The 26844-nt window shown below is 36.6% G+C and overlaps 1 protein-coding gene and 1 long non-coding RNA gene across 2 annotated transcripts; both read left to right on the top strand.

Moving 5' to 3' along the window:
- The first annotated feature begins 2043 nt into the window (after positions 1 to 2043).
- Positions 2044 to 17666, top strand: LOC145996518 (uncharacterized). Its single transcript, XR_014442789.1, has 5 exons — positions 2044 to 2118; positions 11015 to 11153; positions 12177 to 12276; positions 13209 to 13343; positions 17629 to 17666. It is a non-coding gene; the product is annotated as an uncharacterized LOC145996518 (long non-coding RNA).
- Positions 17667 to 17819: 153 nt separating this feature from the next.
- Positions 17820 to 25451, top strand: LOC145996517 (uncharacterized). The gene is made up of 3 exons (XM_083133020.1): positions 17820 to 17920; positions 19449 to 19706; positions 25379 to 25451. The coding sequence occupies exons 1-2, from the start codon at positions 17835 to 17837 to the stop codon at positions 19684 to 19686; spliced, it is 324 nt and encodes a 107-aa protein (XP_082989146.1). The 5' UTR covers positions 17820 to 17834; the 3' UTR covers positions 19687 to 19706; positions 25379 to 25451.
- The last annotated feature ends 1393 nt before the right edge of the window (positions 25452 to 26844 follow it).

The following is a 26844-nucleotide window of genomic DNA, read 5'->3' as shown; positions in this document are numbered from 1 at the left end:
GAGCGGATAGGGACAGTATTATCACCTTGGGTAATACATGCTATCAACACCAAACATGGCCTGCCTAACCTATCCACGTATGTTATAATAGCTTAAATAAACAAATTATAATTTGCCAAACCTATTTACATGCTTATTTATGCTATTATATGCCTACGTGGATAGGTTAGGCAGGCCAGGTTTGGTGTTGTTAGCATGTATTTCCCAAAGGTGCTAATGCTGCCCCTAGCCGCTCGTCTTTTTAGGCCAGTTATTTTGAAAAATCAAATACAAGATCATGTATATTGCATATGAATGTTTAAAAAAAACAGAAAAAACTTGAGTGCACGTTTTATGCATCTTCGGGCATGTAGATTCGTGCAAGGTTTATTACAATGGTGCATTTTCTTTGTATCTACGAAACGTAACACCATTCGGAAATTGTTCCTTGTATATACGAATCAACGCCGTAAAGATACTGCTGTACCTGTCTCTATCATTATTATTCTTTGCCAGTTTTAAAGTTAAAGTACAAAATCTCGCACAATATAATTAAAAATATGTTACTTCGCATAAAACGTTTCCTTTAAGTAGTAAATACCGAAAAAAAACTTTGGCATTTACGTCTTATGCTCTCCCATGAATATTAGGGTAGGGTTGGTTAGGTTAGGTACAAAACCAGTAGGAAATTGTTCCTTGTACATGCATGTCAACATCGTAAGGATGCTTGTTAACAGTAAACTTTTTTTTGCCAATTTTGGAAGTTAACATACAAAATCACACATATACAATGTATTCGTTTCTTAAAAGATTGGTATTACGTCTTATGTACTACTAGGTATGTAGTTTCTTGCAAGGTTATTATTGTAAATGTGTGTGTTTGTAAAAAACACACCACCATTCGGAAATTGTTCCTTGTACGTACATATGTATGAACTGGACGGTAAGAGTAGCTACTGCTAAATATTATACGTGCATTCGTTATTCGGAATCAACACATTACTTTTTTATTTGCAATGTTACATTCACACCAATGGCGACGGAAGTGACTATAATAATATTACACGTGTTTTAATCTTAAAGATTACAAATTACCAGGATTGCGAAAAAGCAACTGATGCATGGTGTACATTTCGTGTATTGCGTTTGATTGAAAAAAAATGTTACAGCAAACACACATACATGTATTTGGAACGGCATTTTAATACAATTTTGCAAGCATCAAACGCATTACTTTAACCTGGTTTTATTTTCTGTACCCGCATGCACTCAAATCCTACATACGAAATTACAGTGAAACTGCTAATGCTAATATTAATATACAACATTTTCGGAACACACACGAAAATGACGATCTAATATTAATTTCTACACATATATTTACAAACGTTGCTTTATTTATTGCCGATCCTGGGATAATTAACAAATCCGCCTTTTTTTGCTGTTATTTGGTAATGCAAAACATGCAGCAAACTTTCGCAGTTTGCAACAGCTGATCGAGACTTTGCCATTTTATCAACTATAAAATTGTAAACACAGATTATACTAGGTGCTGCACGTATCTGTTGGATGCACAGTGTACTGCTTTTCCATGTTTACCTGGCACTTAACGCGTTAGGCGGAGCCCCGACCGCCACTTACGTTACACGGGACTTTAAGTGCTAGGTAACGTTAGGCGGACATTGAACAACCGCAAAATGGTGTTAAGTGGGGGATAAGACGTTAAGCGGAGATGGTGCAACCGGCCCTAAGTGATTGTTTTTGCATTTCTGGAATAAAAACTAACAATTTCCGATAAGTTCCAGAAACTTACAATGCAGAAAACGCAACGACTTTTTAAAATGACCATTCGGTATTTTCCGACTGTTCGGGATCCAGAAAAGTCAGGAAGTCATTTCCCGAAGTCGGGATCGGGACGGGAATTTTTTTCCCGATCCCGGTCCCGACTTTTCGGGATCCCTCACACCCCTAGAAATATGGGTGTAATTTCTAAATGGGTGTGTGTAATTTCACCGCAGCTTCCGTAGATGTATCTGGCAACACTGTAACCAACGTCAACACATGAAAAAATGGCGCTCGACTTTCTAACTTACCTGAAGGCACGTGCATCGTATTAGAAACTGTAACCAACATCAGCAGGTAAAAATAGAAAGCGTGAAGTATGCCACGATTTAAAAGTGTTTTAAGGAGTGTTTCAAATATTTATTTACGTTGAAATACAATTTTTTTGCACACAGTAATCAATCAAATTCATAACAAAGTGCCGGTAATTTTATCGTGTTTGCACGTCACAAATCAACCAATTCACTATTCTAATTCATTGAATCGCAGAATAAACTTGTAACGTACCTAAAAAAAAAAAAATGCTATGTCCGTTGAATGGACAAGCTTTGGACCGGGGCCGTTGATCTCTGGTGTACCCTCGAGAATAACGTCGAATTCAGAATAGAATGCTTTATTGTCGTTAAGCAACCTCAAGTTGCAATAGACAGTGTCATACAAATATTAAGGTAATAGTTTCATAGATCGGAGACACATTAAAATCAGATATTTTGTGATTCGCATGGTTCGTACTTAACAATTGTGTATTGCGGAACATAGTTAAAGGTGCCATTATGCTTTTTACATGAAAAAAACAACAAAAAATTTTCGCATAGAGAGTAATTTCTTTGACTCCTTTTTTCGCTTCCATAACACAGAATATGGCGGGCAAATCTTGACTACCGTAGTGGGCAGGCAGTGTTTCCATTCACGGATAGTCCCACGAACCATTTCCGATAAGGTTAGGTTAGGTTTGGTTACGTTAGGCAAGCATAGTAAAAAAAAAGGGGGGTTGAAACACTGACAGGGGCTTACGTCATCAAACATACACAGCATCCGGTTGTCGTAGGGCAAGCAAATGAAAGCAATGGCAATTGTGCATATTTCTCTTGAGAAATACATGATTTCCCGGTTAAATATATTCCACAATGAAAGAAAATACCTCGACGAATGTTGCAAACCTTGGAGAAACTCATTTCCGTAAGTAGTTTATTGTGTAAAATTGAAGAAATGTGTCTCCGATGTATGAAACTGTTACCCAAATATAATATAGTACAGGCAGGCATGTATCTAGATATATGTTTCGGTGGGTCCGAACAAAGTGACTCAGAAATAATAATAATGTTAAATTAAAATAATTATTGTTAAATCATACCTACGTAAATTTATATTATGTATTGACATAAAAACAAGGGTAACAGTTCGTTATATCGGAGACACATTAAGATCGGATATTTTGTGTTTCTCATGGTTCGTACTTAGAGTCGTCGCCTTGTAAACAAAGGGTCCTGGGTTCGATACCGGTGGAGGTACATAGTGGTTCGGATCCCACTTTATATTGTAGGTTCTGTCCCGATTAGCCTTACTGTGCATAAAGTGGACTTAAAACACCAAATCAATCAATCAACATCATGGTTCGTACTTATAAATTGTGTATTGCGGAACATACAGTTCAAATCACAAACCCTGAGACCTGTAAACAAAACCACCTGCATGCAGAAAGCATTGCAAACTCATAGAAGTAAAATAATCCACACGAAAATCCAGCGTTGTTACAGGATTCATTACGTAAGGTAAAACAATGGCCAATTTGTAGTATGGGATACGCTGCCGCAAATGACGTCTCACTTTAAACCCAATGCTCTTTCTTTTTTTACTTATTGCTTCACCTTTATGGTTAACTCTTTGCACCAGTAATCATTTCCCATAAATTTGGCTTCTTTCTTGCATGCGAATTGAATATATTTTACTTGCATTTTTTTAGACAAAATGATATAACATGGTAATGTATATTTCTAAGGATGATATAGGTAGGAGTGTATTTAAAATTTGTTTGTAGATTTTATGTAAATTGTATCTTATGTAAATAAAATATATAATGGGCATAAACAGCCATATGCATTGCTGTAAGTCCAATAAATATATTGATGATGATGATCAAAACAAGACAAAAAGTTCGTAAATTTATTGCGGTTGGAAACTTTGACAAGCATCTTAATAACGATTTTTGTTCTGCCAAATATAGTGCACTTCGTAAAATAACTTGGTGACATGGCAAGGCAAGATAAGTGTGAACATTTTGTAGTAATATGCATTGTAACTTTCAATGAGCTTAGAGATTTGTGTACATAATGATATTTTATAACATTGGTTATTTTCTAAAAATAATCATGTGAACAGCAAGGAAGTAGTGCAACTTAGTAATATTGCCTGACTTATCCTTAGAAAAATAACATGCCGAGTTCTATGCGTGTGGGAAGGTCTCCGTGTTCTCCGAGCTTGTTTTCAAAACACCAGCAAGGACAGCCTTTGAAAAGGGGTGAGAAACAGATTCTACTCAATATTTATGTAACGTTCTGTCAGTGGTATCCTGAGAATCCAGTATATGAAGTGGTTAAGTTGGTATCCCAGTGCAGTGGTGTATCAGTGTCTGCAGTTTTAAGGGTTATGAAAGAGAGAATGGCCGGGAGAGTAACAATGTATGCGGCTGCATATTCGTCTGATGTTTTGAGAGCGGGTTCTCACATTCAGAGGCTCTTATATAAAATGAATAGGTGCGGCGAACTATGAGTGTAACAGCAGATGATTGCGGTCATGAATCAGCTGACGTGGAGTGATGCATCGAATCGGTGAGACCGTTTGTTTACAGAAGGTCTCAGGGTTGGTGATTTACACTTTAGTTCAAGGTGCCATTATGCTTTTTACACGAAAACAAACACAAATTTTCACATAGAGAGTAGTGAGTAGTTTTTGTTCCCTTTCCTAACACACAATATGGCGGGCACACGTTGACTACCGTTGTCGGTATTCAGTGTTTCCAACATTATTCACCGAAAAATACCTACAATCGTGTTCATCACGTGCACAAATTGCACATTATGCACGGGTAGCTGACGGATAGCCCCACGAACTATTTTCGATAAGGTTAGGTTAGGCAAGCATAGTTAAAAAAAGGGGGGGTTGGAAACACTGACAGGGTGTTACGTCATCAAACGTATGGAGCATCCGGTTGCCGTAGGGCAAGCAAATGAAGGCATTGGCAATTGTGCGTCGGTGAGATATTTCTTTTGCAAAATACATGATTTCCCGGTCAAATAGATTCCACGATGAAAGAAAATACCTCGACGAACGTTAGAAACCTTAGAGAAACTCATTTCCGTAAGTAGTTTCTTGTGTAGAAATGAAGAAATGTGTCTTCGATATAACGAACTGTTACCGAAACAAGTGCCCTGGCAATGAATTAATGTCATATAGATGAATAATTGGGTAACAGTTCCAGGTAAATGTCTGTTATATCGGAGACACATTTCTTCATTTTTACAGAAGAAACTACTTACGGAAATGAGTTTCTGTAGTATTTTGAAAGTTCGTGGAGGTATTTTCTCACCGTAGAATGCTGCACAACAAGAAATAAGCACTTTTGATATAATAAACTTGCATTTTGTGCATAGGGACAACATTATGCTATTGTTTCCATTATGTACCTGCAGATGGCGCGAGCGTCGAAAGTCACGCAGTCTCGCCAGTGTTTCCAAACGTGCCTTTTTTGACCAGATTTTTTAATTTTTTTTTTAACTATGCTTACCTAACCCAACCTAACCTAACGTTGCTGGAAATGGTTGGTGGGGCTATCGTGAACGGTTTTTGGAGCTATCCGTCAATGGTTTGTGATGACATAATGAACACGAAAGTAGGTATTTTTTTGGTTAAGAAGGTTGAAACACTGCATACCCAGTTCAAATCGACAAAACACAAGCACGACACGCGATGATCCACAGCTGTGCCCGCCATATTGTATGTTCTGCAACGGAAGAAAGAACCCAAAAGAATTACTCGTAATGTTAAAAATCGAAGATATTTTCGTGTAAAAAAGCATAATGGCACCTTGAACTATGTTCCGCAATACACAATTGGTAAGTACGAACCATTTAAAACTGAAAATATCCGATAGAAATGTGTCTCCGATATAACAGACCTTTACCCAGTCCCATATATCGGAAACACATGAAAATCGGATATTTTGTGTTTCGCATGGTTCGTACTTACCAATTGTGTATTGCGGAACATAGTTCAAGGTTGCCATTATGCTTTTTACATGAAAACAAACTCAATTTTTTACATTCTGAGTGCTTTTTTTTATTCCTTTCTTCACTTCCAGAACACACAATATGGACGCACATTTTGACTCATGTTGTGGGTATGCAGTGTTTCAACCTTCTTCACCGAAATGTACCTACTATCGTTTTCGTCACCAGTGGAAATTATACATTATGCACGGGTAGCTGACGGATAACCCCACGAACCATTATGCACAGTAGCTGACGGATAGCCTCACAGACCATTTACAGATAGCCCCACGAACCATTTCCATAAGGTTTGGTTGGGTTAGGCAAGCATAGTAAAAAAAAAAGAGGAGTTTGAAACACTGACAGTGGGTTACGTCATCCAACGTGTGGAGCATGCAATTCACGTAGTGAAAGCAATGACAATTGTGCGTCGGTGAGTTATTTCTCTTGAAAAATACATGATTTCCCGGCCAAATAGATTCCACAATGAAAGGAAATACTTCGATGAACGTTGGAAAGCTTGCAGAAACTCATTTTCGTAAGTAGTTTCTTCTGTAAAAATGAAGAAATGTGTTTCCGTTATACGGAACTGTTACCAATAATTGAATATTTATCAAATAACAAAAATTATGGGTAAAACTATCAAAGCCGGGAATTGTCTGTAACTCATTTCTTCTGTAATTGTTGACATTCGTACTTACTTATTCTGCATTGCAAAAGATTCTTTAACAAGGGATTTTTAACGAAATTAGTATCTATTGTCGAGTAATTATTGTCCGTTCTTTTCTCGCTTCCTGAACATGCAAAATGGCGGGCAAATCTTGACTAGCATTGTGTTTCAAACGGGATCATTCCATGCCAAACCATCCAATGGTGGTTGCATGACCATTTTAGAAAAAAATAATTTTTAGTACTTACGTTTGTACAGTCACGGATACTACCGGCTTGTAACGATTCCATTGAAAGTCAATGTATTCATTACAAGCCGGCAGTGTCCGTGACAAACGATACGAGGATTTCACACCAAAGCGACACAGGTCCTTCAGTCCAAGGCAACTTTCATACCGAAGGGACACATGTTGCTTGGAAACAAGCCAATCAAGAACAACATTTCACATCGTAGCGGCATGACGGGAAGCACAGGCCAGCGTTCGGTTGGTGAAATCCTCAAGCAATAACTGTTGCGTGCCCCTTGTCGCTTTGGTGTGCAATCTCCCTAAAGCAAGACACTCATTGCATCGCGCATGCGCGAACAACAAACCACGGCAACATGTTGCAAGCTATTGAGGAAATGGCCCAGTTTGAGCGACGCACAATCAAGTCTGAACTCCCTAAATATGTCCTTCCTGTCCTTCAAATCTGTATGATCCCAATATTAATCCTTGTCCTCCAATAAGTTTAGAGGAAATTATACAACAAATGCTAAAAGAGTATATTTTCATTATTTAATTTTCATATTTAATAAGTCTTTTGGGTGGGGAGGGGGGGGGGGTCCGGACCCCTGAAATACATCCTTTCTGTTCTTCAAAACCGTATGATCCCAATATAATTCTTGTCTTCCAATAAGTTCAGAGGAAATTATACAACAAATGCTAAACGAGTATATTTTCATTATTTAATTCTCGTACCTAATAAGTCTTTAGGGAAGGGGGGGGGGGGGCGGACCCCAAAATACGTCCTTCGTGTCCTTCAAAGCCATATGATCCCAATATAGTCCTTGTCTTATATATATATATATATATATATATATATATATATATATATATATATATATATATATATAACAACAGCTAAACAAATAAATATTTCGTTATTTAATTTTAATATTTGATAAATCTTTTGGGGGGGTGGACCCCCCTAAATATGTCCTTAAGTACAGGATATATTGTTAGTTCAAAATAAATTTACACCGTTGCTTAATAATATAAATTGTACAGTGAGTTATATATTACAAATTGTCTCTTCGAATTCTTCTATACTATAAATACAATTATATATTAGCCACTTCTTTATGCATTTAGTGAGTAACCTTATCTCCTGACGAAGTTTGTTGTACATTTTCAGCCCAGTATATCTATAGCTGTTTTGGGATTTGCATAGTGTAAGCAATTCACAGTCAAGATCATGCCTCCTAGTATTTTAATTATGTACTGTGTTACGTTCTGTAAACAGAGAAATGTTTTCTCTTATGAATTATAGTACAGAATAAATATATAATGAGGGAACTGAACTGTCATGATTTTAAGTTCCTTGAAAATAGGTTTACATGATGCCATGTTTGGCAGACCTTTGATACACCTTATTGCTTTTTTTTTTTAGCTATTTAAATACCATGGAAGCTCCAGCCTAGTTTCCCCACAGTATTTTACCATACTGTATATGGGAATTCAATTTCAGTTTACGGAGTAGGCCAACGCTGTCGCGGTAAACGACTGAAATAACCTCGCTGTATTTATCTCATTTAAAGTTGTTTATCCACTATAGAGTTCTTACTTTCAGCCTGTACTCAAGAACTGTCTTGCTATAATAATGATTCCTGGACCTTTTTTGGCATTAAGATTGAACAGAAGTATTGGCATAAGATTAAGTTTATATGGGGGGGGGGCTAAATATCACAAACTTGTGCAATTTGAGTAAAGAATATATTTTGCATTCTAACAAATGTGAATTAAGAGTAGTCCTCTAGTCATTGGAACTCCTCTGCAGATCCCAACATCAGGTTGCAAGAGCTTTCTACCATGTAGAATGGCTGGCTTCATTGAAGGATGCATATGCAGTCCATTGCAGCATTATGGAGCAATGGTGAGTTTAGTCACAACTAATGCTATTACTGGACAGGACCTGCTATAATCAGGATAGACAATGGGCCTATGGAAAATAACAGGTTCTCTCTAGCCTGTTGGAGGGAGGAGGCTTTTTAGTAAATTTTATCTTGGGCTGTAGAAGGCCTTTGTACATGGTCATTATTGACTTAGAAAATTGTTTGGGATTTAACAGACATCAAGGGTCAAGTGTTGTAGCCTTGTAATCAAGGGATCCTTGGTTTGATACCTGGTGGAGGCAGATAGTGGTTCGGATCCTACTTTAAACTGTAGCATCAGTCCCGATTAGCCTGATTCTGTGTATCAAGTGAAGTTAAACCAAGGACATGTCTTCATTAGTTTTCAAAGATCTTGTTCTAGTCTTCATTTACAACAGACTATGCTGGGAGAACCTGTATGAAAGATGTTAGGGGGAAAGAATGATGAACAGCTTTGTTCTTTATAGTGGATAATAATGTAAAACGTTTCACAACCTTTTCCTACTGCATTGAGTCTGATGATGCAAGGAGAAGATATTTTTATTGTTGGTTGATAGTTTGATGTGTCAGTTCCCAGATATTTTTTGGTGTTGGCAAAACATAATCTCACAGTTGTCAGGTCTTCTGATTTTGTGCCACATTTTTATTGTTCATCACTAAATGTCACTTAACTGTTGTTTATTTAACCTTGTTAACATCATTATTTCCCTTTTCCATCAACAATCAAGACAAAGGCATTTGGTGATAAATAGAGGCATCCAAATTTAGTTTTTGACGAAAACAGGAAATATGAAATAACGTGCTGTAATGTTCATTTTTCATTTTTCTGAAAGGTGTGAGGTGCATTTTCCTACCCTGTTTTGTCACGAAATAATGTGAAATGAACTGCAAAATGCGAAATATACCTTAAACACGAAATTTACTATTTATATACAGATGCAACACTTTCTGAAGTCTGAAGTATCCTGTGAATTATGCAATTCATGGAAAATTGAATAATTCTGCTGTAAATATTTGAAAAGGAAAAACGAACCCCTTTTCACAGGAATAAACTTAATACTCTGGTAACTACATAAATGTGCTATTAGAAGGGATAAGTTTATTTTGTGTAGTAAGTTCAGTTTTTATATCAAATTTAGGATTATATTCACAATTTTCAAACCAAAATGTCATTTTATATATCACTTTTGATGTGATTATTCACCACTATAACACCGAAATTTTTTTTTATTTACCGCTTTTGAACCCAAAATTGGCTCTCTTTTTGTACCGAAATTTTGCTTTTTTATTTAACAGAAAATATGTGCCTCTAGTGATAAATTATGAAAGTGTAGAACTTGCTCAAGATAGGGAAAGATGGAAGGCCTGTGTTGCTGCAGCCATGAACCTTCGGGTTTAAGAAGGCTAGGGAGTGGGCGTGAAAGATGAGACCTGGCAACAGTGAGATTATCTTCTTTTTTTTTTCCAACTCCATGCAAGTAGTTTGTGAAACATCACCTCTTATAAAATAGTCAATGTGCTGTTGATCAATATATATAGTGTATCATGTACTTTTCTACGTAAGACATACAGCTGTTTTTTTTAGAGGTGAATTTTTTTTTCCATATGAATTTGGACAGTCATTTGGTGCACCATGGCAAAATGTTTTGTTCTTGTTTGCAAGATAAGGATTATTTTGAGTAAATATACTGCAAATGACCCATGGTTTCTTGTCTATGTCACCTATGTTCTAGCAGTGATTCAAAAGCCCACTGTAGCCATCGTACAGCCTTGCATTAACCAACTTATTTTTATTGCCACCCTCTTCTCTCATTAAACATCCATTCTTTCATTTCCAGATATAAATTATTAGCTGAATTTAATGGAGGCCTGATGCGGTTCTTTCTACAGTAAATATTCTGATAGTGATTTATTTTTGTTAAAACACTTCTTTATAAAATTTGTTGCTGGGATATTGTTCAAGTAGGTGTCGTGGCATTTCAACTAATTATCAGGAGTGAACGGGTTGATTTATTACCCTTTTGATCACAAGACTCGCACCTCTTGAAAGCAATGCCCTTTTAACTGTTCGTAAAAATATTAAATTTGTGCAATTTGAGTAATGAATATTTTTTTTGTACTTTTGCAGGAGCAAATGTGAACTACAGTCCTCTAGTCTCCATGTTTCTGCAGTGCTGATCCAAAAGGACCTATACCATGTAGACTGCCGACTGCCTGGCTTCGAACAAGGATGCATCTGCAGTTTATTGTGGCAATATGGAGCAAGGGTGAGTTTAGTCACAACTAATGGTATTTCTGGAGAGGATGTCCTATAATCAGGATGGACAAATAGCAGGTTCTGTCCAACCTGTTGGAGAGAGGATGTAGATATGAAAGTGTTGGAGCATATCAACTATCAGAAATATGGTTTATTTAAAGTACAGCATTTGATATAAATTGTATTGAAAGTACCATACAAAAAGAGTGAGATTTGGGAGGACTATGGGATTTTCATTATCCATTTGGAATACTTGTTGAAGATATGGAGAATCATTGGGTATTTGGAAATTCCGGTATTTTGGCCAAAAAATGTTCATGGAGTTTGTAGAAACTTTGACAATAGAAGTGCTTCCTCCTCTGAATGTGAATAAAATTTATAAGTTGAGATTTTCTTAAAATCCTAGCAGAGTTCGGAGAAACATATTTTCAATTTTTTTCACCTGGATTTTGTGATCTACAACATCCTTACAAAAACTCATGGCAAAGTGAGGAAACTTATTTTAGGATACTGTTAACAAATGTGAATAAATTTGTAAAATGCAATCCAACTATCAGTACAATATAAAAAGATTTTATAAAGTATTAAAAGTATTTACGTGAAACTACGTTTCAGGATATAACTAGTGTAAGCATCTATCGAGCCACTTGAAAAAGTGGTTTTTAATCCTTTTCCGAGTATAATTGTTTTAGTGTTTTTATGGATACACCCATCAGGAATTTAACGTAATGGTAGGAATAAGGCGTTCAGCAGCCTTAAGCCATTTTTTAACCTTTTTACCTATTTTTGCCATACCTCTTGATCCACACCTTGTCTGACGCAGCCAATGTTGTAATTAAATTGGCATAGTATGTCTACCTGATGAAGGGATTAGTTATATCCCGAAACGTAGTTTCACGTAAATTACATACTTACCAATGTAAGTACTCTTAAATATTTTATAAAATCTTTTTATATTGTACTGATAGTTTATACTACGTGAGTAGGTCGCACCTGCATCAACATGAATGCAATCCAATCCTTATCTTTTCAGAATGTAAGTCTTTTAATGGGAAAATGCACTTGAACCTCCCACAGTCTACTCTTGGATATAAAAGAACAGCCAGGAATTTGATCCAGAATGTTGGAAAGATGTATAAAAGGTAAAAAAAAAGGTAAAAGGTAAAGTGTTCCCCTGTGCTTAGCACCACGCCATGAAGGCGTATAGGGGGTGTGGGGGTAATGCCCCACACTTTCTTGATCCGGTCGTGAGTGGGGGTGATGTGATCAGCATCACGCCCCTGACCGCCTTTACCCCCCAGGGTTTCCCCCAGGTACCCATGTTATTCGACGCTGGGTAGGCGCCGGGGCCGCTTTCACCGTTAGAAAAGTTCCCGGATTTGAACCGGCCGGGGATCGAACCCGGGACCTTTAGCATGGTAGTCAGACGTGTTACCGACTGAGCCACCGCGGCCACATATGAAGCAGATGTATATTTTCTTCTTTTTCTTGTTAATGGTTACACACAGTGGCGGCGATTGGTTCCAAAACCGGGGGGGGGCAAGATGCCAAAACTGGCAAAGGCAGTATATTTCCTTTTGTAGGTAAGGTTTTCCCTAGTGGGGGAGCCAAAGTGGCGAAAACTGGGTGGCAACTGCCCTCCCCCCCCAATCGCCGCCACTGGTTACACATGTAGTACATAAAATATATCCAAGACACTAAATGAGCGGTGACTGGCCAATTTTGAACCAACGCTCAGGTATGAGAAATTGCTGGTAGCATGTACATCAACACTTCATGTTTGCAATACAGGAGTAAATGCCAATTTGATTAACTGGATGAGAACAAATTTTAGCAGAAGTCTAGTAATGAGTTACCATTCCTGTAATCCAATCTGCCTTGTAAAATAAACTAGTGATAAACCACATTAATTGTGCAAGCTTCCTAAATGACCTTGACATACATCTCATCACAGTCCTACCATGTAAGAAGGTGGCAAAGTGGTAGCAAGTTGCCTGTGTTATGTAGAAAATGCATGTCTGATCCTCATGTAATGCAGTTCTATTTTTATCCTTTATTTTATCAGGGCACGGACTCTGTTCTTTACTCCTGTCATATGAAGCAGATGTGTGTATGATTACCGATTCCTGCCATGACGAGAATCTTCATGAACAGCCCTGGACCTTGGCATCCTGAAGGAAGAAGCTGCTCATTGATGCAAGTGTGTAGAAAGTTGATATTTGTATTTGGCCTAGTGTTGCTGCTGGTTTGACATGTAGCTTAATAGTTTGATCTCTCATGGGAATTCGAAAATTTTGTGGTGACCCAGAATAATTGGGGAACTACTTTAAAAAATACTCCCAAAGATCTTGTTGTAGTGTTCACTTACAACAGACTCTATTGATAGTCATGCTGGAAGAACCTGGTGTAAAGAATGATGTACAGCTTTGTTCTTTATAGTGAATAATAGTGTAAAATGTTTCACCAACGTATTCCTACTGCATTGAGCATGATGCAAATGAGAAGACATTTCTATTGTTTTCATAAGTTACTCACTTTTTCAGATTAACATGTATTTTTAAAAATACATTTAGGTGAGTATCTATTTTTTCCGAATGACGTTTTGGGAAACTACTGTTGCCTTCCTCAGGTTCTTTTTCTTCATTCAGCGAGGAGTCATCCTGAAGTCAATGCAGGGAAGTGAAATTAGTGTGTGCCTTTTTATATTTTTATCTTGAAATGGTTTTTTTATACTGAAAAACTTTGTATTGTTGCCGTTTTAAACAGTTATGGCTTTTGAAGTACTTACTCATACGAATTATTTGTAAGAACAATTCTGAAACATCGAGGACACTGTTGGATTTCACTCATACTGTACCATTTCAAAATAGTGTAGAAACATGATTTGTGAAACATTTCTAATTTTTGAAAATCCTGTGACATGTTTGGCATGTTTTATAATCTCCCGTTTCAGGTACACATGGAGGGATTGCACAGCACATGGAACACAATTGTTTGCACTGATGAATATGTGGTTTACAAAATATAAATTCGTTACATCCCTGACATTCCTGTTTTGCTGCAAACGCTCCAACACTGTTCACAATAACATCGTAATGGTGTCGAGTACTGTCGTATAGAAGACATGAATTTGGAGGCGTTTTCAAGCTCTCCTCCAAAGAGAATATCTTTAGCATCACGAAGGTTATTGTACACAGTGATTTTATATTCTGTAAGAACTTGTTGAAATTTTTTGAGTTCAGGAATTCCACTTCCCGACAAACGCATAATCTGTTAGATTTACACCTGCTTTTCGCATAAGTTCGAAAACAGGTTTGAGAAGATTTCTATTTTTTCTATATTGCGTATATGATGGATCTTTATCTACATGGGCTTTTCCTATAACCAGAGCTTCATCTAAACAAAGAGGTTTTTTTCTATTTCGTACACTGACAATACTTTTCTTCAGTGTAGTTAACATATAATTTGGTAAACAATAGGCACGTTTACCATCTCCTCCTCCTCCGACAGGTATATCAACACGGTCAGCTCGTAAAATTAGACGGTGTGTACTTGAAAATGTTTTTGCACTTTGTAGTATTTTTTGCATAACAGTCCATACCATATCACTATGTAACTGATCACATCTATGCCACCCGATATAAATATCTTTTACATTTGGGTCGGATATGTTAGATAGTGTTAAACCTATTTTATCTCCATCCTTAGCATTTTTTTTACATAGGTGAGAAGGTTTTCAACACCTTGACGAATCCAACTGTGAGGGTCAACATTTTCTGGAGGATGTGAGAAACTGAATTCCACACGTACTTTGGAATGAAATTTCGGGTATTCAGGTTCCTGAATATTGTATAACAATAGGTTTCCTGTGTGTTCACGACATATTGTATCATGTTTTCTTTTCTTACCTCTTCTATCTGATCCAGAAATATTCTGAGGTGATTGTTCAGCTATCGGTAAGGGGTCCTCTCTCCAAGACGGTCCAGGTAGAGGTTCCGGGTCTGGTCTGGATACGACATTCCCTGAGATGACACAATATCGGATATTGGATATTTGGTGTCGTTGATACTCCTGTTCCGAAAAGTTCGGGTGTAGTTGTTGTTACCGCCCGCAGTAATTGATCATACTCTTCAACTAAAGAGAGAGTTTCTCCTTCAATTATCTTTTGTGCAATGTACGCCAGTACTTTTCGTAACTGGTCAGTTGTTTTGTAATACCTGTTACAATATAACACTAACAATTCGTCACCAGATAACTGTAAGTCCATGATAGGAGGATAACCGTATTCCAAAAACTACTTACGAAAGAGTATGTCTATGTTATATACCATAGTATTACGATACTGATTTTAACAGTTTTACTGTCTGATTTATAAGTTTCCAGGAAATGATTAACAATATTTCCGGTATCTATGACCCTTTTTTTTGTTTTTAAGGATTGATCTAACTGTTTTACTGACTGTTTTGTAAACTTCCTAGAAATGTGTTAACGGTTTCATGGTGTTTATCTATAAACACGGTCAAACCCCCAGATTTTGCATTTTTCAAAGACCTCTCCCGGACTGGCCCAGGTTTTCAACAAACATACAGGGATAACTTTGCATTTTTCTAAGAACTCGAACCGTCGCCAGTTTTCATAGAAATAAAAAAATCTTATTCCCAAAGGGTCTGGACCGACCCTGGTTTTCAACAAACATACAGGAATAACTTTGCATTTTCCAAAGACCCCTCCCGGACCGGCCCTGGTTTTCAACAAACATACAGGGATAACTTTGTATTTAAGTCGGGATCTCCTGGTTCTCATAAAAATAACTTTAACCCTATTAATCATCAAAGGACACTTCTTATTTTAAAAAAAGTCCGGGACCGTCCCTGGTTGTTCTGAAAGAAAACCTGGTCCTATATTTTTAAAGTGTCTGTTCTGTCTAGTTTCGAAAAAGATCGACTGCAAATAACCTCCTCAGGGTTTATTCCTCTTGCAAAGAACTCCTTTTAACCTCATCTTAAGACAGTTGATTACAATTTAACCCTTAACCTTTAAAACATTATGTCTACCGATATATTAAAACACCGGAGAATGAAAAAGACTCGAGATTTTATCGATTCCTTCATTATTTCTCAATACTGTCAAATATAACAGAAAACCACTATGAAATTTATCTAGAGACTACTAATTGCTGTGTAACCTGTAACCTTTAGAATGATACATAGATATACTTTCAGAGAATGTCAAAACAGCTTGTAAAATATGTTTCTAGATTGGTAATTACAATTTGACCTCTAACCTTTAAATGATACACTTGGATGTTACAAAAAATGGATCAAACTATACCGTCAGTGTGTATGGAATATTTATAGCACCCTTTCTTCACCTATTCCACATTTACCATCTGTAACAGAACAGAAATGGAGAACGTAAACTTTGTAATTTGCATGTTTGTCTGTTTCAAGTTTATTTTTATGTAAAAAAGACTAATCAGAGCTGGACCTACAGTTTACACCGGATTTGAATTGCTGTATTATGTATTTTTACCGGGTACCAATCCCGGGACCTTAATTATAAGACATGTTACCACCGTGTCATGGAGACCGGACCTACAGTTTAAAATAGGATTCAAACCACTTTGTTTTTTATGGAATAGCAAATCCGGAACTTTGATTATAAAACAGTTATGTTACCATTGTGTTATGGGAGATCCGTAAGTAACGTACAGGTATTTTATATTAATATAAAAATAACATATTTTCTGAATATATTTTATTATAAAAATTTCACATCCATTTAGTTATATTTTACAATACATATACTAAATCAATCTCTACAATCATACACATTTTATTTACTAAATTAACTATACACCTTCTGATTTAATTTTTCGGGTGTAAAAACAGACTAAAATCGGACAAAAGCGTTAGTGTATTAGTGATGTTAGTAGTTATTATTTGTCCAATTTTCTTTTTTTCAGAAGTTCTGACACTTTTGTTTCCATTTCTTTCTCATCATCCCTTTTTTTCTCCTCACTTTTCTGTTTCCAAATATTTTAAAAACCTCCCATCAGTTCAAAACATACATGGAGGGATAAAGGAGAAATATATACTGTGCCTGTTTTACATTTTCCAAAAAATCCCCAAATATTGGGGACGTGTTCTTTTTTTCCGATATGTAGGTAAACATTTTGGTAAGCGTATCTATTTTAACTTCCATATCACGACAGGTCTCCTCCAGGTTTTTCATGAGATTCTCTGCTAACCCGTTCTCCTCACAGAAATGTATGTAGCATGTGCAATCTGTCTCTACTTGACGAGCTTGGACCTTACTCCACAGATTTCTTCGTTCCTTCGTTCCCCGGAATATCGTGCATCTTTTAGATTTCCATGTAATAGATTAAACTCGAATGGTAGGGATGCCATATCTGAAAATATATAAAAATTATGTTAGATATATTGCACGTAAACCTTGATTACAGTTATACATTTTTGTTTTAGAATAATCGGTGGCTGGCCCTTTTCGAGGCCTTCCTGTTATATGAGGCTAATGCCGATGTATGGGAAGAATTCCGAAGGTTGCAGGCGGCATTCTGCCGTTACACGGATGGAACGGTGGGGATCAACGTGGAGGAGCAGACAGCCGGTAACCGCTTAGGTGGGAATTGGAGGTCGTCGGACAACGTATGGTGGAAATATTCCACCGTATGTTTACCGAAAACAACGAATTCATCGCCAGGCGGGAACAACTTAGAAGAGAGTTGGAGGCAGAGATCGACGAGATCCAGGAAAGGTGATTACACTGGGGAACAGTGAAATTGCAGCACAGTGTTTGAGAGCTAATTTAGGGCAATTTCATGCTGATGAATAATGATATAATAATATATTTCCTGAATTGGCTCTAATTTATGAAATAAATGCAACTAAACCAAAATGGCGGAAACATAAGACATACATATAAATGAACTTCCAACAACAATTTAATATTTCTTTTTTTGATTACAATCATTATTATAAAAATACATTTATATAGGCCTATGATCAAAATAATTAAGAAAATATGTACACAATGAAGTAACAAACTATGTGATACGTTTTCTATATGATTTCCTGCTGTATTGCTTTTGAGGACAATCCCTCTGTAAGCTCCAACAGTAGGCGGCCATCACGTGGCGATCCCACCGTCCCTGGTACCTTTCTTCCATTATCCTTATATCCTGATGGAACCTTTCTCCCCGTTCTTCACTAAAATCACCAACGTTCTCAGGGAATCTGTCAATGTGGCTATGTAGAAAATGTATCTTCACACTCATATGAGCTCCCAATTTCTCAAAATTTTTCAACATATTTCCAACTATATCGGGGTACTTTTCTGCTCTGTGATTCTCCAAAAAGTTTTTGACGACGGACACAAAGCTCAGTCAGGCCTCAGATTCGATGTAAGACATGTAAGTTGTAAAATTGGCATCATTTATGAGTGTACGAATTTGTGGTGGTCCGTCAAAGATTCCTGCCTTCAATTTTTCAATACTTAGTCCTGGAAAAGTGTGGCATATATATTTGAAACCATCACCACTTGTATCTAAGGCCTTGACAAACTGTTTTATCAACCCAAGTTTAATATGCAATGGCGGAAGGATGATTTTGTCCCTATCTATCAGCGGTTCATGAATGATATTAGCTTTTCCCACTGTAATATTTTCCCCTTGGGGGCCAAACTTTTATCGTCCAATGCTTTTCTCTAGCACGACTATCCCACAAACATAGGAAACAGGGATACTTTGTGTACCCACTTTGCTGTCCTAGTAAAAAGATCACCATCTTCAAATCCACACACACGAGCCACTTATGTTCAGCATATTCAATTTTTTTCTAAAACCATTTTTATGTTTTGGTATTCTTCCTTAAGGTTTGTTGAGTGTCCGATATATTGCCTAGCAATGCTTGATAAGTTGCCTAGCAACAATTTACAAATAAATAAATAAGTTTATTATGGGAATTTCAGCCCATTATCAAACTTTGATATTACCGAGAAAAGCGTAGAGTAATTTTACCTCCTATATTTTCCATGGTGTGTTTATTTTTACAACTGGAGTCAATTCAACTGAACCAATCATACAATTGTCAATAACAGCTGTTTTGTGTGCTGAAACTGTTATTAAACTTTATGCCGCAAAATAAAATATTTTTTTTGTTCCCCAGTGTTATGATTTTTTCTCAATTATATCTATTAAACCGTCACCCCACCTATACAAATTCCGTAGTTTTCAGATTTATGTGTAACTATGAAATACTGTTATTTAACTCCTTTTTTTTTTCAGGTTCCTTCATAACCACGGTGAACGAGCCGTTCGGTTCTTCGGATTAGTGCCGGAACCTCTTCTGGAACTCGTCAGGAATGGTGTTGCTGCACCACCGTCTCCTGCTGCTGCTGGCCATCCCCTCCTGCTACACCTCCACCACAGCCCGTTTCACCTCCCGTCAACGATAGCAGTGAGGAAGATGTTAATTTTGCCGCCTCCCATCATCGATATCGCTGACGAGGAAGACGATGTGTAAAAACACACTAATAAATATAGGTAATACTTTTTTCTTTTCTCACCTTTTACTCTTATACGTCTTCAACTTCAGATGTGTCAGTCTCCTCGATCATATACGAAAACTTCACTGTGAGGTGGGGTGAGAGTTCTCGTAAACTGCTCTTCTACTTTATAAAGACTAGAAAAAAAAAAATTACTTCTTACATCATCTCGTCGTAATGGGTTATAACAATAATTCGATAATTCTTCCAGATCCAATGCAGCACCTTTCACCCCTAATATTTCACCTATTAGGTTCTCAGGGTTCACACTGTATCTAAACCAACGAAATATCTTACCCAGTGTTAATACAGATTCTCGGTACTCTCTCCGAAATATCTGCATTAACATTACAACATCGCAATAATCTACCATCATATACTTACTGTGGCACCAGACCATATATAATTGATAATTTCCTTATTTAACAGATTTTCCAAATTTTCGTACCGTGTCAATTCGACATCGGTACGGCAACAATTTAGTTTTTCATTCACCATCATGATATATTTTGTTGCCCGACAATGTGGAGGAGCATGTAACTCCGATGTATTTATATACTCCGAATTTAATTCTGATTCAGTTTCTATACAAATGCAATCCAATGAGGAAATCCCTGATACTAAAATAAAAGGTCCTGCATTGTATCCGTGTGTCGCTATTTCGGCAGCTACATGATTTGTCCACATACCATACGACAGATGACCGTATACAGGTGCTCTTTCGAACAGATAGTGTGTCTCACATAAACCGACTATACGATCATTAATGAAACATATACTAATCGGAAAACCGTTATTTTCAACCTCCAAAGTTTCAGACGCTAAATTTTTATTGTAAACAGTAATTAAAAGTGATTCTCTGAACCTGACAGGTCCATCAAAAATAATCAATTTTGTATTCTGATTTCCAAATATTTCCGATTTACAACTCTTCAATTTTTTTGAACTAGGAATCATTACAGGATATGTCTGATACACAGTCTTATCGGACGAGAACTTTGTCTAGTTACCGATTTCTGTAAACGATCAGGAGATGTCATCCCGATCATTCCTCCCATAAATTTTACCATCCAGGATACCATACCCATTTTTATACTCACCTCAGGATACTGTAATATACCTGTTAGATCACTGATAGTATCTATTCGAAACTGGCTCTGACAGGTAGTCTGTAGAAGAAAACGATTGCCACAGAGGCTGCTCACTGCGATGTAAAGGTAAACAGATCAATCTTCTTTATATACCTTCCTTCCGACTTATCAGACAGCTATTTTCTCTGCGCATCCTCTCGCGCAAAGCATCCAACGCCCACGTACCCCTCCTATCCCACCCTGGAATACTATACACTCTAACCTCTTCTGCAAATTGTAATTTTTTCCTATTTATTTTATTTACTCCCTGTTTCTCCACAACTTTTTTCTTTTTTACCTCTTTATCTCTAACCTTTACACCTTCCACAATACCTCATTTATAAAGTCCACGCGTTCATTATATCCCTAGCGGTTAACAAAGGGAGTGGTGCTCTTTGTTAAAAGAAACACCCAATCGTGCGGTTTTCTCTTAAAGTAGAAGCAAATAAACTGGCAATGTTGTCAAATTGAAGAAGAGATAAAGAGAAAAAGCAGAAGGAAAGGGTAAAGAAAAAAAAGAGAAACAAACAAATTAAAGAATATGGAAAGAAAAGAAATACAGATATAGATTAAAAAGTCCAAAAACTCCAACACACTCACATCCTTCTTTCCATCTTTCAACCTCTTATCTATAACCTTTCACCTTTCTCAGACAACACTCTCACTTATCATTTTCCAGAACTCGACAATAACCCCAAAAACACGCCATACCACAAAAACACTCTTACCAAAAATCTGTCAAAACACAAAACACCTATGACGTCACCATCTCCTCATCCCAAAAACAAATCAAAACCCTTCCCCTTATTCCAAACTCCACCCATTTTTGGAACCCACCCAAAAAACCTTGCTTGTACACTCTGCTTTATCATCAATTGATCTTTCATCGATTTTTTCCAATCAATTGATTTATCGGACCAAATCCGGGACCATAACTACTTGCTTTCATTATTAATGCATACAAAAATTAATGCTGGATGGGGAATGGCCACATTACTTTATTTAATATTTTTACAACACTTCACGAATACAAGAATGTAATTCTTATGAACAAATCTTAACCGCAACTCAATACAATTTTAGATTTCTAAATATTCAATTTTTTATCAAATCCCAGTGCAGGTATAAAACAATGTAAATTCACTATGCTGTAAAAAAAAATCTTGTCTGCTAGACACCCTGTCTGTTCTTTGCAAAATGCTTGATTGGCCTAATAATAACAATCAAATGCTCAGAAGTTAGTCTTCTGCTGAGATGTTTTCATTGTTGACAAATGTGCTACTATTGGAGATCTCATCTGAGCGATCAACTGAATATTTGTCTGTCACCTAATATTTGAATCAACAAATGCCAGGTCAATTTTTGTGGCTAAATTGTTTTGGTTGCAAATTTATATTCAGCAGATAGATAAATTATGTAAGCCCATTGATACCAGTAACTATGGGCAACCATTCATAATGTGTATGTGAAATGAAAGCAATGCTCAATTTTTGTCGTCTAGTCCTGTTGTAGACTTTAAAAAACATTTAAACCAGACTTGTGTTGGAAGAACCTGGATGAAAGATGCTAGGGGGAGGGGGGGAAAGAATGATGCAGAGCTTTTTTTATAGTGAATAATAATGTAAAATGTTTCACAACCTTTTTTGCTAGTGCATTGAGTGTGATGATATAAATGAGGAAATATTTCTATTGTTGGTTCATAGTTTGATGTGTCAGTTTCCAGGTAGTTTTTTGGTGATGGCAATACATAATCTCACAGTTGTCAGGTCTTCTGATTTTGTGCCACATTTTTATTGTTCATCACTAAATGTCACTTAACTGTTGTTTATTTAACCTTCTTAACATCATTATTTCACTTTTCCATCAACAATCAAGACAAAAGCATTTAGTGATAAATTATGAAAGTTGGGCGTGAATGATAAGAACTGGCAACTGTGAAATTGTTTTTTATTTTCTTTTAGACTCTGTTGATGCAAATGAGAAGTTTTTGAAAGATCACCTATTATAAAATAGTCAAAGTGCTTTTGATCAATATATATAATGTATATTTTCCTGTGTAAGGAATACAACAATTTCTTTGTAGTGATATTTTTTCCTTCGTATGGATTTGGACAAGTCCCATGGTGTACCATGGGAAAATACTTTGTTCTTGTTTGCAAGATAAGGATTACTGAACATTGCTTTCTGGTAACTTTCGTAACATTTGTCACAAAGCATTGTTCACTAATGTTCTTCCAGCAGTGATTCAAAAGTCCAGTGAAGCAACCTGTAGCCATGATAGGGCCTCGCATTTGCCAACTTATCATATTTACTCATGTATAATGCACACTTTTTTCCAATATTTTTGCCCCCCAAAATTGTGGTGCGTATCATGCATGGAATAATTTTGTTATGTTTACAGAACCCTATCATGTTATATCTCGTTGTAAAGCTTTAATTCTGCAGTTTCTGAATATGGCAACAGTATTCCATTCAAAATGGCAACACTTATTTGCAATGAGGTTGAAATAAGCTCATTACAAAATGAAGGAACGTTCTGATTTTTATGGTACTTTGTATGAAAAAAAGATAAGGAAAAAGAAAATAATTAAAATGTATTACTGGCCAAATAATATGACATGTATGGAGTGTGGAAATGCCTTAATGGAGGAAATATTGTGCTGCTACCACAAGGAAAAAAACCTTGGGACGAAAAGTCCCCGCGCAGCTTTCTCTTCCCTCCACCTCGGGCCATAAGGAAGCATGGTCCACTCTCCCCCTCCCCTACTCGCAGGAGTACGGTGCACAGGAGTCTTGGGTCTGCGCAGGTTGTTTTGCTCGTGGTTCCACTATAGCTTGAGTGTCCTGAATGTGCCTCCTATAAATGTTTCGTTAGTCAGAGAAAAAGTATATATTTTGAATTTTTTCTAGAAAAAGTAAAGAGGAAATTAGCAAAACCATGAGGCCATGTGCCACAATTTTTCACTTTGTAATGTAATGTTCTCCTCTTGGTCCACACAGCAACAGGTACCTCATTGAATTGGAATGATGTCATTCACTGTAGGAATTTTCGGATCTGGATCTGTTTTGCCATCCCACATGCGCTTCTTTGGAAAGTAAGAATGTGTTTATAACACACACACTAAACCAGTTTTTTAGCCGAAACAAAAAAAACAAAAGTATTTTTACCTTTGGGCCCGTTTATACACACACCTGCCAAGTATCATGGAAATCGCAGGGGGACACAGGGGTCAAATGCCTTCTTAAATTTGTCCGTCCTCATATTGACATTTGAGGGGGGTTGCCCCCTATACCAGTTTTTTAGCTGAAACAAAAAAAACAATAAGTATTTCTACCTTTGGGCTCGTTTATACACACACCTGCCAAGTATCATGGAAATCGGAGGGGGGGACAGGGGTCAGATCCTCACTTCAATTTGTCCTCATCTTGACATTTGAGGGGGTTTTGCCCCCTAAAACCATTTTTAGCTGAAACAAAAAGCACGCATTTCTTCCATTGGGCTCCACTATACACCTGCCAAGTTTCATGGAAATCGGAGGGGGACACTTAGATAACCTCCCTTGTTAGTCTTACACTTTGTAATTATATAACACTGCATATATTATAATGTTTTATTTTAATTTGTAAAACTGTAGCTGTAGAACAATTGTATAATTTTTGTATTTCTATCTTGTTACATGTGTTAAAGATTTCATCCTGGAATGGAATGTCTCACATTTATGTGTGTTTTCATTTCCAATATATTCGAATGAATACATATTCGTTTCAGTGGCATTTACAAAATCACATCTGACATTTTATGTTAAACAAGTAAGATTATTTTTGTGCACGAGTGTGTTAGCCAATGCGTAGCAAAGTATTTTAGGAACAACACTTGAAAAAAATTCTTGTAAGACTAACTAATGAAAAATTTCTTTGTAATCGAAAACCATAATACCTTTTAAGGTGTGGTAATATTATAATGTGATTGAGATCCGAAACTTTCGGACCCAGATTCGAAACTTTCAGACCTGGAATTTTGGATCCGGATCCAGATCCGTAACTTTTGGATCCAAATCCGTTTGGCCATTCCTAATTCACTGTAGATCTGCATAGCAACAGCTTTACGACCTACAACTAAGGAAGCCATTTCTTGAACCTGAATTGTACTGTGCACTATATAAGAGATATAATTGTTTGTCAGTTCCCTATCAAAAACCAGTGTGCACATTATACATGCGTAAATACAGTATTTGTATCACCCCCTCCTTCCATTAAATATCAATTCTTTTATTTCTGTGGGTATAAATTATTAGATAATTTAATGGGGCCTTCTGTGGTTCTTTCTACATTAAATATTCTGCTGATGATTTATTTTTGTTAAAACACTTCTTTAATATTTTTTTTTACTGGGATATTGTTCAAGTTGGTGGTTTTGTGATTTGTATGCCATATAAAAGAGACACTCTTCTTTAGGTGCTTCATTAGTATTTGAGCTTATGTACGAAGATTCGTCTCAAGGAGTAAGCTATGCTTTAACTTATCCCTATTCTTCTTCCAGGAGCAGATGTGAATTCCAGTTCTCCGATCATTGGATCTCCTGTCCATGTTGTTGGCGTGCGGTGCTGATCCCAATATCGTGACTGACAGTAATGAAGGTCAGATGCTGGCAGAGTACTGTTCATAATCAAATAGACTGAAGGAGATGTTCGACGGAATGGAATGTGTGATGTACATCTAAAAAAACATGCTTTCTTCTTCTACAGTTTTTTTGTTGTTTTTTTCCCTTAAGGGCTTGGTACAACTTAAGAGCTCTGTTGCCTTAAGTGTTTGTATTGTAAATATAATACAAATTTCCCTTGTACTAGTTGGAACTTTTGCCAGAGGTATTTTGAAATAAAAAAGTGCTGTTTTGTAAAAAGAAGGAACTTGTTTCTGAAGATGCTTTTAAACCATGCTAATGGTCAAATGTTAAGCTGCTAGTTTACTTGAATGAGCAAAGATGTCTTTTAACCTGCTTCAGAAACAACTTCTTGGCTACTGTTTACCTTGTCTGTAATTACATTATTAATGTTGTAAATTTTATAGAGCAATTCCATAATGAGAATTGTCTGACGTGTTGCTCTGACATAATATGAGCGAGCATTCATGTCAATAAAAGTGATTAAATAAATTGGTCTAAGTCACATGTGATGGAGCATTTTCATTGTCTCGATGATATTCCCTTCTTCTAGCAGTTCCGTGAACAATACAGGCATTGATGTAAGTCAGTTTACCAAAAGGGCACGTCGTAGAGTGCAGTGGTAAACTGACTTATGACAACCCCTGTATACAGGTTGGTGCATATTGTATCTACCAGTTTTTTGAAGTAAGTTACTTTTTTTAAAAGGAACTCTTAACTGTAACTAGCTACACCAATCTCCATGGCAGAGTGGTTAGCACATTGTACTATGATGCCAGAGGTTCCGGGTTCAAATCCTGGCCTGGTCATGAATGTGTGTCCACTCCTAACATCCTCGTAGTCACGATTATCCAAAAGTGGAAGAAAAGTAATGTTGAGGAACAAATAAGTAATGTTATCAACAGTTAACTTGAAAATATGTTAACATGGTTAAATTTCGTAACTGTTTAAAACTTTGTCTTCTCTGGATGCTAAGGCGAATGAATTTTCAATGATACCGAAGAAAGTTCAACAAAGTTGGTGTAAAAATTTGAAAAATTCACTTTTACCATAGATGTAAGTGATTTTTGGGTTGTGCAAGGTACAATGATTGAATGCTGGGAAATTAGTTTGTGAATACAAAATTTGCATGATCTTTTGATCTAAACTACATCCCATACTAGGGCTAAAACAGATCAAATTGAAGTTAGTCACTGAAAGAAAGCTCTTCCACAACCTGTGAAAAAGCAAAATGATTATGCATAATGTAGAGTGAAGCTATAAAGAGACTAAAGGTACGAATGAATGGGAAAATTGGAAAAAGAAATGAAAGGTTTTAGAAGCTATACATTATTCTAAATTTTACA

The sequence above is a fragment of the Lepisma saccharinum genome, chromosome 12 (genome assembly GCF_977018435.1).
Source record: "Lepisma saccharinum chromosome 12, izLepSacc3.1, whole genome shotgun sequence".
NCBI classification, from domain to species: Eukaryota; Metazoa; Arthropoda; class Insecta; order Zygentoma; family Lepismatidae; genus Lepisma; species Lepisma saccharinum.
This window is presented reverse-complemented; position numbering and strand designations above follow the sequence as displayed.

Coding starts and splice junctions, on each gene's coding strand:
- LOC145996517 (XM_083133020.1), top strand. CDS start 17,835: ATGTTTACCGAAAACAACGAATTCATCGCCAGGCGGGAACAACTTAGA. Junction 17,921..19,448: donor ATCGACGAGATCCAGGAAAG/GTGATTACACTG, acceptor TTTTTTTTTCAG/GTTCCTTCATAACCACGGTG.